Below are 13,618 nucleotides of genomic sequence, written 5' to 3'. Positions count from 1 at the left end.
AAAAAAAGAGATTATTTTCTGATGCCCAAAATTTGTGACTGATAATATTCAGAAAGTTAACATGCTTGCAGTTTCACAGGATAAATCATATGTTGTATTTGTCCTCTATATCCAAAGCTGAAAAATAGGTGTTAATTTTAGAAAAATCTAACTCAAAGGAATTGAAAGCAAATACTAATTTACATTTTGGATATCAAAGAACAGAGCCATCAAGCACATAAATGAAGCATGGAATTTTAAAAATCTTTCTACTTGAATAGTAAATACAGCATAAAAATACAGACTTTTATCTCACTAAATGATATTTTAAAAACAAAATTAAAACACAAAACCATTTTCTCTTTAATGTTTTCTAAATAAAATATTATATATGACTATGCAAAACTAAATTGTTATCTCTTTTTCTTTCCTAAGGCCAATATGGTGAGATAATGGCTCATGGCAGACAACAAACATCTATGCCTCGACTAACTGTTCCCGAAACTATTGTCCATTAATTAATCCTAAAGCCAAAAGAGGGTAATAATCAGAAGAGTATTTTATACCTAAGAGCTCAAAAGATCAGATAGATGGGAAGAATCATTGAAGCACTAAACGGTATCATACAGATTTGAAAGTTACCATTTTGCATTTAGTTTCTTTCTTTTCACATCCCAGGAAAGACAACACTATTTGAACAGATCCTTGTTTAAATGGTATGGGGACAGTAGAGGTATTCTTTGAGAGTTAGTTTACAACTTCAAGGATATTATTAATCACATACTCATAAAAATTATGACTGGGAGGTGTGGACTGGGAGTCAAGGATGACCTCTGGCAGAGTTCACCAGGTCCCATCTGTATGGGAAATCACCACCAGGCCACAGAGAACAGGCCCCTAGGAGTGGCCTTCCCCTGACTGCCTGCTGGTTCCAAAACACTGCCCAGACATCAGCTAGACATGCTGCCAGGATCAAACAGAGGCCAAAAGCACTCTTATTTCATGAGGATTTTGAAATTCATTTTAACCCAATTACATTTTTGCTTCAAAGTTTCTCTGTCTTAACAAAAGTTCACAATCAGCACAGAAAAAAAAATTCATATTTGAATAATTAAGCAGTCACCAAACAAGACAGTAGATTGTCTTCCCTTTTCTGCCTTTCATAAAGCAAGTTTTTAAACCTGCCTATCCTTCAGAATTAGCCAGATAAGTAATATGTAAGTTCAAAATCCCAAATGCATCTCTGCTTTTATTCTTTAAATATTAGTGGAGAGTGGGGGTACTTGCTCTTCCCTATTTTTTTAACTTTTTATTTTGAAATTAAATTTTAAATTTTTTAAATTTTGAAATTATTTCAAAATAAAAAAATTCAAAATTATTTTGAAATAATTTCAAAATTCAAAATTAAAAAACAAATTTTAAAAAATAGTAAGCAGAATTACTATATATGGAGGTTCTACAAATGATAACATCTTATCACATTTATTTGCTTTGTCACTAATTTTTTCTATTTATACACAGATACATAATTTTCTTTCTTAAACATATGAAGGTAAGTTGCAGACAAGATGTCATTTTACTTCTAAATATGTCAGTGTACATCTCCTAAAAGCAAGGTATATCTCTTCTATAATCACAGTACAAGGATCAAAATCAGACAAGCCTAACACTGCTAACATTGCTATCACCTCATCTCCAGACCTTATTCAAATCTCACCAATTGTCCCACTTATGACCCTTACTACAAAAGAAAAACATTTTTCTTCTGGTCCAGGATCTAAACCAGGATCACACATTGCATTTAGTTGTCATGTGTCTTTAGTTTCCTTTGATCTACATAAGTTGCTCAACTCTTCTTTGTGTTTCCTGACCTTGACATGTTTGAAGAGAAGAAGCCATTTATTTTGTAGACTGTCTTTCAATTTGGTTTGTCTGATGTTTCCTCATGATTATATTCAGGTTGTACATTTTTGGCAAGAATATCATAGAAATGACTGTTGCAAGAGGAATGTCTTTTGTTATTCATAACAAGCTCCTTTCAATCATACCTGAGTTTATGCTAATGAGATGACACTTAGAGGATGGGAGCAGGTGGCCAGAGGATCCAACCATGTGATTAAGGGGTTGGAACTTTCAGCCCCACCCCCACCCTCCAAAGGGGAGAGGGACTGAAGAATGACTTAATCACTAATGGCAGATTGATAGGATCAATCATGCTTACCTAGTCAGGCCTTCATAAAAACCCAAGGACAAGGATCAGAGGACTTGTGGGTTGCTGAACACACGGAAGTGATGGAGGGTGGTGCACCTGGAGAGGGCATGGATGCTCTGCACCCCTTCCTAACGCCTTGCCCCGTGCATCTCCTCCACTGGGTTACTCTCAAGCTGTATCCTTTATAATAAACCGATAACAGTAAGCAAAGAGTTTCTGCGAGTTCTGTGAGTGATAGTGCAAATTATCACCTACAACCCTCATTCTTGGAATCACTTCACAAGTGCCTTTAGTGAACCAACGTTAACACTTTCTATCTAGAATGTGCCACATTCTACAAATCAACTGCCGTGGACTCTCCTGAAAATTAATGAAATGAAATATGAAAGAGGGCAAGATAATAAAGAGACATAATCAAAGACACTGTGTAACTTTGGGCCACAGATGGGATTAAAAAACAATAAAAAAAGACTCCAAGGGACAAGCTTAAATATGGACAATACATGAGATGAAACTGTTAGGTTGCTGTCAATTTTCCTTGGGGTGTAATGATGGTATTGTGCTTTTTTGCAGGAATGAAATGGCCATTGCAAAAATTATGACACTGAGAAAAATCTGACCTAACCAACTTTATCTTGCTTTTAACCTCCAAGCTGCCCCTGTTCATTCCTGGGTATAGGCCATGCTAACTATAAGAGGAATTTAATTTATACTTTAACTGTAAAACAATGAAAACAGCCCCTTCCCAAAACAAACCCCCTCCTTGTCTGGGGAACAGACTGCATTTGTAAAACTAACATTAGAAATTACGGCTCAGGAGTCATGCAGCCAGACCAGCAAACTGGCTCAACTAGTTCTGTGATCTTACCCAGTAACTGAAGGTAGCAAGAAGACCCTGCCTCAAGCACCTATAATTTTATCCCCAAACCAACCAGTCAGCATTCCTCACTCCCTGGCCCCCTGCCCACCAAATTATTCTTTAAAAACCCTAGCCTCCAAATTTTGGGAGAAATTTATTTGAGTAATAAAACTTCAGTCTCCCATTTAGCCAGCCCTGTGTTTATTAAACTCTTTCTCTATTGCAATAACGCTGTCTCAATAAATAGACTCTATCTGTGCAGCAGGCAAGAAAAATCCAGTTACAGGAACATGGTCTTCCCCTTAAGAAGCCTGGTAAAGTATTCAGGAGTGATGCGCCATGATGTTTGCAACCTTCTTTCAAATGATAAGGAGAAAAACAGAGAAGAGAATGGAGGGAGGGAAGGAAAGAGGAAGGGGGAGAAAGGAGGAGGAAAAGGCAAAGAAAGGGAGAAATAGAGAAAGCAAATATCAAAAAAAAGTTTATTAAATAATAATTAATCTAGGTGAAGAGTATACAGGCATGCACAGTACTATTCATTCAACTTTTCTATAGATTTGAAAATGCCTAAAATTAAAAAGTCTAAGAGAAATGTGTCAAGAAAAACCCCTCTCTCATAAATCCTTTGAGCTTAAAAAAATCATTGTGATATGTAGATGTCCACACCTTTCTCTGTGCTCATCCAACACAATTTAAAATATTTTAGGATGAGAAGATGGTTCAAGTGATATGAGAATGTACTACACATGACTACAAATTGCTTTTCTACTTTAACGATTCATACAAACAGGTCTTTAAGTCACAGCTGCATAGTATTTTATAGTAATAATTCATTGTAATTTATTCAGTCATTCATCCATTTAGTGGACACTATGGTTGGTCAGCATTTTGGCTATACAAACAATGTTGTTGTAAATGTCATGGTGAACATGCTCATAATTCAGTTTTTTAACTCTATAGGAAAGATTCACAAAAGATGAATAGCTGGGTCAGAGGGTATGCACTTTTATTTTAACATCTAACACCAGATTATTTTCCCAAAATACTACAACAAGTGATACTGCAAAGACGCTTGAGCGTGCCCATCCCCTTTATTTCACCTACACAGGACATTACCAGTCTTTTTAAAAATCCTGCCACTCTGAGGATCATTTGAAAGCAGAACAAAGTGAGGTACTCTCGACAGAGACACAGAGACACTATGAGTCCTAAAGCAGTACTAGTTACTTTCAAAGGACTAAGAGAGGCAAGAAAAGAAAGATATGCTAGCCTCTTCCTTAAACTCCCACTACACTTTTTTCAATCCCCTATTGTGGCACCTACAAAGCTATATTAATATTATACTTATCTTTTCATATGTTTTCACACCAAGTATATTAGTAACTCCTTGAAATCAGGGATAGTATCACTTGCTCACTCATTCATTCATCCAACAAACATTTATTAATCATCTAGCATGTGTCAGACACTGCTAAGCACCAGCAATATGCATACAAACATGATAAAGATCATCAGTGTCCTCATGTGCCTAATATTCTTATAGGATAACCCAACATTTCACAGTTAATTACACAATTAATACTTTAATTTTACAGTGATGGTAAATTCTCTGGAGAAGTATTTGAACAGGGTGCAATGAAAGCATATAACCTCCGCACACAGTATTAGAATTTACCTAAAACGGTCTTTCAATATTGTTTATCTATGATTTAGTAAATTTCATATGACTAATGAATTGATAATGTGATTTATAACACATGACTTTTATTTTTTTTTTTTGGAGACAGAGTCTTACACTGTCACCCAGGCTGGAGCGTGATGGCGCAATCTCATCTCACTGCAACCTCCACCTCCTGGGTTCAAGCGATTCTCCTGCCTCAGCCTCCTGAGTAGCTGGGACTATGGGCACCCACCACCACGCCTGGCTAATTTTTGTATTTTTACTAGAGACGGGGTTCTGCCAAGTTGGCCAGGCTAGTCTTGAGCTCCTGACCTCAAGTGATCTGCCCTCCTCAGCCTCCCAAAGTTCTGGGATTACAGGCGTGAGCCACCATGCCTGGCCTTGATTCTTAAATATATGGTTTTATAAGTGTGAGGAAAGAGGAAGAAAGGATGAGAACTAAAGTTATTGAACAACATAAGCCAGTGTGGTGCCAAGCCCTTTATATACTTAACCTCAGTTAATCCTCACCAGTAATTTATAAGGCAGAGACTATCACTCCATTTTTCAAATGTGGAGTATGAGATTCAGAGAGACAAAGTCATTTGACAAAAATCACGTAATTATTTATTTAAAAAAAAATTTTTTTTTTTTCATTGAGACGGACTCTCGCTCTGTCGCCTAGGCTGGCATGCAGTGGCGTGATCTTGGCTCACTGCAAACTAAGCCTCCCGGGTTCAAGCAATTTTCTGCCTCAGCCTCCCAAGTAGCAGGGATTACAGACGCCCACCACCACGCCCGACTAATTTTTGTATTTTTAGTAGAGACTGGGTTTCACCATCTTTGCCCAGCTGGTCTTGAACTCCTGACCTCACAATCCACCTGCCTCAGCCTCCCAAAGTGCTAGGATTACGGGTGTGAGCCACCGTGCTTGGCCAAAAATCACATAATTATTAAATGGCGTCAGGACAAGGGCTATGAACCCAGCTTTGTCTGGTTTCTGTCTACTACATCACAGTAATTCAAAGGCAAAATTTCGGACTAAGCCTGGAAAAATCTACCTATACAACAAAATATATTTTTTATATGTGACACATATAAAGTTAGGAGAATAATGGCAAGCCTACTTTGTATTTTAGTCACTTAAAAACTGCAGTAACTGGTGAACCTATATATACATATATAGAGTAAGCAAATTAGTGGGAAAATGTTCATTTAAGTATAAAACATGAAATGGTATTCATGTAAATACAAAAGAGTACTCCTTTCAGAAGCCAGATGGAGTAGATAAATAACTTCTAGTTGGGACCAAAACTAATCTAATATTTTGACAAACTGCCCAGATGCCATGTCCCTATGTCGTATTATATCACAGCTTAACAGAAATGAGTTTTGACAAAATATTCTTATTCAGACTCTCAAATTCATGGATTTACTGCTCAAGCACATTACAGTAAAAATTAAATTAACCAAAATCTAGTATTTCAATTACCACAATAAAAATGCAGAGATAAAAAGGGAGAAAATCCCCATAGAATGTGCTTACAAATACTTTAATGTCTTCCAGGAATAATCTTCCCAAGTAACTTATTTATGTCTATCTAAACTCACATATATAGATAAACATAGATAAACTCACATCAACTGAACGTGTGTCCCAAATACGCACTAAAGACCTCTCCACAGCAATATTACTTCTGTAAGAAAAAAGACGCCCTCCTGAAGGCCTGTGTAACCAATGTGTACTGGTTATATAGAGTAATATATATGTTAGGCATATAGAGAAAATATGCATTTGCTTAAAACAGTGGAAACGGCTATACTTAGTATGGTGGTTTGATGGATTTGAGTTTTTCTTATTTCTCTTTAAGCACACAGTGAGCAAATGTGCTGTGCCATATTCTCATTGGTAAACCCCCAGGCTGTTCTCTGGAACTGGACACCATATACAATAACCAATGAGTGCAAATCTTTGTTTTTACCTCGAATAACATAGTTATCCAGTGCATCTGCCATTCTCTTCAGTGCCTCAGTTCTATCAGAGCCATATGTGATTAGCTAAAAACAAGCAAACAAAAAACCCAATATATATATATTTAGAACTATGTTAAATGATTCATTTTAGTAAAAATTAAAATATTTCATAACAGATTTCTAAATATATCTCAAAATTTTATGGTAGTTCAGTTTCAACACATGTCCATTATGATTTTTTAAGTATATAAATATTAGAATCAAGCTATTTCAGACTCTTCTCCTACATTTCATTATCATAGTAAAGAGTGATTTTACAAAAACAAAACTGTAACAAAAGTAAGTACAGAAAAAATTTAAAAGGAGATACAGCTAAACGTGAATATTTGAGATAGGATTTGAACATCTAGGGTAGTGGTGAGGATTAGATAAGACATTTTTTCCCTATTTTTCTGTGGTTTCCAAGTTTGATACCCTGAATAGCTAACACTTTCCTTTCTTTTTATTTTTTATTTTTGAGATGGAGTCTCGCTCTATTGCCCAGGCTGGAGGGCAGTGGCGCAATCTCGGCTCACTGCAACCTCCGCCTCCCAGGTTCAAGCGATCCTCTCGCCTCACCCTCTTGAGAAGCTGGGATTTCAGGCGTGTGTCACCACGCCCAGCTAATTTTTTTGTATTTTTAGTAGAGACAGGGTTTTGCCATGTTGGCCTGGCTAGTCTCACACTCCTGACCTTAGGTGATCCACCTACCTCAGCCTCCCAAAGTGCTGGGATTACAGATATGAGCCACTGCGTCCAGCCCTTAACACTTTCATAACTAACAAAAAAAGTAAAGTTTCAAAAACAAAAGTATAAAGAAAGAAGACGACTATCTTAGAAATCATTTGCAGTTTTACATATCATATACACAGAAGCAAATGGTACTTTTTCAGAAATCAAAAAAACAGAAAAGTCTTACTATTCTACATGATTTAGTGCCTACTTATATGTATCTCTATAATTTGGCAGTGAAATAAGACCTTAACTATTCATTAAAGATTTTTCTGGCAGTTATATTAGCCAATCTATAGATTGTGATTATTTTAGTAGGTTTTACTAGCTCTTCAATATCAAGCAAATTTGAAAATTAATTTGTAGGCCATTTTTCTGAAGAGAAAAACATTCACCTAAAAATGGAATATTTAAAAATCAACGTATAATATTGTTACATAGTTTTATTTTTAAATTAAATGGTGGTTCTCTAATAAACAAAAGATCTAAATTTTATTTCAATACTACTAATAACTTAGGCCAACCACGGTGGCTCACGTTTGTAATCCCAGCACTTTGAGAGGCCAAGGCGGGCGGATTGCTTGAGCTCAGGTATTCAAGATCAGCCTGGGTAACATGAGGAAGCCCCATTTCTACAAAAGACATAAAAAAATAGCCCTGCGTGGTAGTACATGCCTGTAGTCCCAGCTACTTGGGTGGCTAAGGCAGGTGGATCGCTTGAGCCTGGGAGGTCGAGGCTTCACTGAGCCAAGATCGTGATACTGCACTCCAGCCTGGGTGAAAAAGGGAGACCCTATCCCAAAAAAAAGCACTAAAACCTTAACTGAAGAGAGACAGATAAAAAATTGTTTGTTTACTGCAACTATAACATTAAAAAGGACACTTGGGGAAAAGCCATCTTGAGAAACAAGGCTTGAAAAACAAATCATTCCTCAATACAGATGTATCATTTCAGAGAACACAGAATTTTCAAAATAAAATCCACAATCTGGCCGGCCATGGTGGCTCACGCCTGTAATCCCAGAACTTTGGGAGGCCGAGGCGGGCGGATCACGAGGTCAGGAGATGGAGACCATCCTGGCTAACAAGGTGAAACCCCATCTCTACTAAAAAAAAAAAAAAAATTAGCTGGGCTTGGTGGCACGAGCCACCCAGCTACTCAGGAGGCTGAGGCAGGAGAATTGCTTGAACCTGGGAGGCGGAGGTTGCAGTGAGCCAAGATCGTGCCACTGCACTCCAGGCTGGCGGACAGAGCGAGACTCCATCTCAAAAAAATAATAATAAAATAAAAATAAAATCCACAATCTTAATTATTACAGCATTTTACACTTTATAAGGTTTTAAGGGTTTAAAGATCCAAAAATTCAAGGTTAAAGATCCAAAAATTCAATTCATTTATTCTGGAAAGTCAAACTTCAAAAAGACAGGTGGGCAAAACAAATCTTATACTCTTACATCAAATCTACTTAAATAATTGGTAATTTGTAAAAACTGAAGAGAAAAGATCGAAAAGTACTCTAACAAACACTGCCTATCAGCCCAACTCTTGCCATTCATTTATACTTTCATCTCAGGTAATTTCTGCCAATGGCCAAAAAAAACCTTAATTCCTTCTCATGGCAATGAGTTAGGCTGGCACCACTGGTTAGATGTTTATTATTATTATTGTTCATGCATGTGTGTGATGGTGGTGGCATGATTTAGTTGGGGAGGAGGAGTACTACAAACTAACATAACGCTGAATTTTCTCTCAAGAGAAAAAACCTGCTCTGCTTTCACATTTACATCAGTGCATAATTAGTTGTTTAATTATAGCTTATGATTCAGATAAAGGCCCAGTTTCAGACTCTTTAAATATCATTGATTTTTCGAAGAAATCAAATAATCCATTGAGAAATTAAACTAACTTTTGAAATCATAGGATCATAATAAATGCTAATATCACTTCCTGGTTGGATGCCACTGTCCACTCGGACCTGGAAGAAAAAAAGAAAAAAATAAAAGTAATTCATATTGTGTAGATATTTTTTTGTAACCACAAATTTCATTTCCATGGAGCAAATGGATAGAGAATTTCAATCTCAAATAACATTTCAACTTCTGGAAAATACGAAAACAATCTAAAATCTTGATCCGTTAATATGCAATGCAACACATTTTTTGTTCTGCCACTGAATGACGAAACTAAAAAACAGCAAAAATAAAAAATAAAAAATGAAGACTTCCTACATCACTATGCCAGGATGCTGTGGCTCTCTGATGGTGTCTTCCAGCTGAAGCATGGCATGGACGATGCCCTTGCTAACTGCACTCCCTGCCAGACCCTTCTGAGCCCACCAGTGAGGCCCCTCGTCAAGCCTGCTCCTCAGCTCCACAGGAATGTGGGCCTGGGCCTTTCATGTCTGTAACACTTTCCTTTTCTGCCTCACCCTCTCAACTGTAAAACACTATTTTTCTGTTACTGTTGCTCCCCTGAGGCTTTCATGTTTACACAGCTTTTCCTATGGCTTTGCTTTGTAAAGCCCCAATTAGAGTTATGATTTTGTGATTTTCTTGGGATGGGGGGTAGGGGGATAGCACAAGTTCAAAATATTCTTTTGAAGAGGCTGATTGCTGTTAACCAGCCAAAGAGTGAGTTAGTACATCACTGATTCTTGTTTTCATTTCCCAGTTTGATACCAGCAGCAAGGCACGGAGGTTAGCCATGCAAAACTTTAAAAATGAGCAGTTACTGAGGACAGAATATTTATTAAATTATTAGAAAGAAGTTTTGGAATCTGAAGTATTTAAAAGCTAATCAAAATACTTCAGACTGTCAGGCACATCCTAGGGGTCTTGAGGATGGAGGAACTGAATCAAAGCTGCTGGAACAGCAGGACTTTGATGCCCAACATTGTAAAGGGGTGGGAAGAGAAGAGCGGAAGCTCACGTAGCCTTCCACCTGTGGGAAGAAGCCTTCCTAATAAACAGCAGCTCATCTGTCTGCAGCAAGGCAGAAAAAGGTCAACACAGCGGCTGTTAGGCCTTTAATATTTTAATTTAGGCAATTATCAAGGGACCACATGTAGAACCTCTTGTCTAGGATATCCACATGAGGGTATAATGATGGCTTTATTATACGGTGACATCAGAAGACAAGCTATAGTTTCGTTTTCTTAAAATTCACACTACTATTATTCTCTTTGTAAGGTTGTAAAAGGAACACTATAACATACCTGAAGGGCTTTTATTTCTGTATTTGCAAGCACAAACAAAAATATAGATATCTGTATTTGTATTCACATTCATATACAAAAATCTTAATTATAAACAAAAATCATTCAGCACACTTACGAAATATACTTGGCTTTCTATTTTCTGAAAACATATTTCAGGACATAAACTGATGTTCTATGAAATTCACAGTGTTGACAAAAACTAGAAAAAAATTAATGGAGCAGCTTTAAAAGCAATAAAATCACAATCTACCTTTTCCCCACATTAAAAAGCCCCAAAATGGCAACTAGTAAACGGGTTACATAACAGAAAATATATCTGTGAGTTTTCATTTTCTTAATTTTAGTACCAAAAAGTGAAAGAGCTAATTTGACCACTATGTCATCTTTAAAACCACAGCATGCTTGCTAATGCTGTGTTTAAAAACGACACTGATACAAGTTCTAAAACTTCTGACTTTAACTACATCCTATCATTTGCTACATAAACTGCTACAAAGCTAGGAAGAACTTAGATGTTCAACCCACAAATAAAATAACATAGACAATAAAGAATATTTATTACATTCTTCTACAGTTCCTTACTTAAAACGTCAGTTGCCTTGAATAATATCATCCTATAAGGTGTTACCTACAGATCTTAATTAAATATAATTGTCTTTGTTATTTACTAATATTATGATCACAGAAGTTATGTCATCTTAACTTTAAAATACATATGATAAAATCAAGATATATATAAACATGTATCTTTGTATAAGCAAATCAGTATTCCCAATTAAAAACTGTACCACAGTATGAAAACTCTGCTTTATAATTTACTATTTATGCTGCTTTTTCCAAGTAATAATCAGCTATATTTTTATTTCTTAACAACCAATTTGAAGTCAGATCAAGTCTCCATTCCTTCATGAAAGGCTATACAAATTTGCACTAAAAGCTTTAAGAAAAAATTCAAATGAAATCAGAACCAAATTTCTGAGCAGAACAAAATTGTGGTCTGAAAATAACAAATTTACAAAACATGATGAACAAAAATAAAAAAGGAAATCTTCACCTCTGCCATATTAATAAATCTCAGGCTTAATGAAGCATGTGAAAAGTACAAACCATAAGTTAACTCTTAAGTATGCATTCTTGTGACCAAAAAAGGTAAGAGCCAAAAATTGTTTTCTAAGGTAAACTGACTGCTCTAGTTTTAATAAGGCAAGGAAGAAAAACAAACAATAACAACCACAACAAAACACCCAAGCACCTCTGTACAAGATTCTCAAACTACTGCTCAGAAACCTCTAGCATAATTAAAATTTCTGTCTTCAGTACCACAGTGGACCCTGTGAAACTATCAGACGTCTCCCACCCTTCATTCTCAATTCACCTCTCCCCCTAAGCACAACTCCCAGCCCGCCATTTCTACCTGACAAGTGACAGCCCAATCTGATTAAATGCTTCCAAGGGAGGGGACTCATGGGCCTCCATGACAGGCCAAAAGTGATCACCATGGAGATACATAATTACAGCTGTCAACGCATCTACTGTCCTGCTGACATCAATTTGATTGCTCCCAGCAATAATGATAGACAAAGCTTAGTGTGCACTCTCCTGCACCCAATCACTTTATCTATTCCTTGGTCCATTTAGCTGACATGCAACATTCACACAAGCAAATAACAGCAGTAAGCAGAACATTTAAGGCATTTTAATTGTTTTTTCTTTCTATGGATGGCTCAAAACTGCAAATGTTATTACATAAAACTCCTGCTGCAGCATTAATTGAAGAAAGATTTGGTGGGACGAAGACTGTAGGGGGTATAGTTTGTCCATTATCACTTGTACTTTCAACAGGTCTCACGTTTGAAAATTGCAAATTGCAAAAACTTGCGAGGGCAAAATGTTTGACATCCTGTTAGCTATTACAACATGGTGAAAACTTCTAACAACTAGAGTAATCATTATGAATTCTTATTTAATACTTCTTTTGTTTGATTAAAAAAGTGTTTAGATATGTCCCTATGACACTTGTTTTCTCATGTGCTATTTAACGTCACATAATGCCTGTTAAATCTTTACAATTTTTTTTCTGCCTTCTGGCTTTGAACACAGCATGGAGTCTCCAAGCCCAGAAAGGGTCAAGTCCCTTTAGAAAGCACATGGGCAAAAACAATTTAAAAAGTGAAATAAATCATATATCCAATAATATCTTCAGATTTAGAATTCTTCCTGTAATCTTTCACCATCTTCATGCCAGTAATCAAAATGAATAATTTGAATATTCACAGATGGTACAGCCTTGTCATCTACTAGCTAACTTAATGTCATATATATATATATATATGCACTTATTACCTTGATTAAGAAAAAGGGTATGTCCTTGCTCTTTTTCTGCAACAAAAACTATTTTCAAAATACCTATTAAATACAGAAGAGCTATGGAATAAAATGGACAGTGGTCACTTTTATTTAACTGATATAAATATTATGTACTCCTTAAAGTCCATGAGGTTTAATAGACTGAGGCACACTTTGTTTGCCTTAATTCAATCTCCTTAAATTTCAATTAAGGAGCTGATTTTGTGCTTGAATTTCTTGACAAGTGACTATATAGCACGGCTGGACTCAATTTATTGAAAAGATTAAATTGTAACACAAAACATCATTTCTCATTCTTAGGATTCACAGCCTTTTTTATTATAATTTTCGAAAGAATTGGGAACACTGTAAGCTATCATTTATATCATCAGATGTCACCAGGCTTCCCCTGTCCAGTGAATCCTGACTTTCTTGAACACCACAAAATACTGAAAAAAATTTGTTTTCAACACAAAAACCATGATTCCCATGAATTTCACTTGTCCTTCAATTTATACCCTTTGGTGTTGACATGCTTTAACATAAAAGTATGACATAAATCACGATTTTAACCCTTCAGCTGGTATTACAGCTTAATG

The 13,618-nt window shown here is 36.2% G+C and overlaps 1 protein-coding gene across 7 annotated transcripts in view; it reads right to left on the bottom strand.

The window, feature by feature from the left end:
* PCCA (propionyl-CoA carboxylase subunit alpha) overlaps positions 1 to 13,618 on the bottom strand; it is a 456,523-nt gene that overhangs the window by 217,150 nt on the left and 225,755 nt on the right. For all 7 annotated transcript variants that reach the window (XR_010130619.1, XM_019039752.4, XM_055360016.2 and 4 more), the window contains 2 exons: positions 9,363 to 9,431; positions 6,693 to 6,768 (listed from right to left, as the gene is read on the bottom strand). Coding sequence is in view for 6 of the 7 variants with exons in the window: in XM_019039752.4 (XP_018895297.3) it covers positions 6,693 to 6,768; positions 9,363 to 9,431 (145 nt within the window). In the remaining variant the exon portion in view is untranslated. The remainder of the gene's footprint in view (positions 1 to 6,692; positions 6,769 to 9,362; positions 9,432 to 13,618) is intronic.

This window comes from Gorilla gorilla, chromosome 14, assembly GCF_029281585.2.
Source record: "Gorilla gorilla gorilla isolate KB3781 chromosome 14, NHGRI_mGorGor1-v2.1_pri, whole genome shotgun sequence".
In the NCBI taxonomy this organism is placed as follows: Eukaryota; Metazoa; Chordata; class Mammalia; order Primates; family Hominidae; genus Gorilla; species Gorilla gorilla.
The sequence above is the reverse complement of the archived record's forward strand: the minus strand, read 5'-3'. Positions and strand labels throughout refer to the sequence as shown.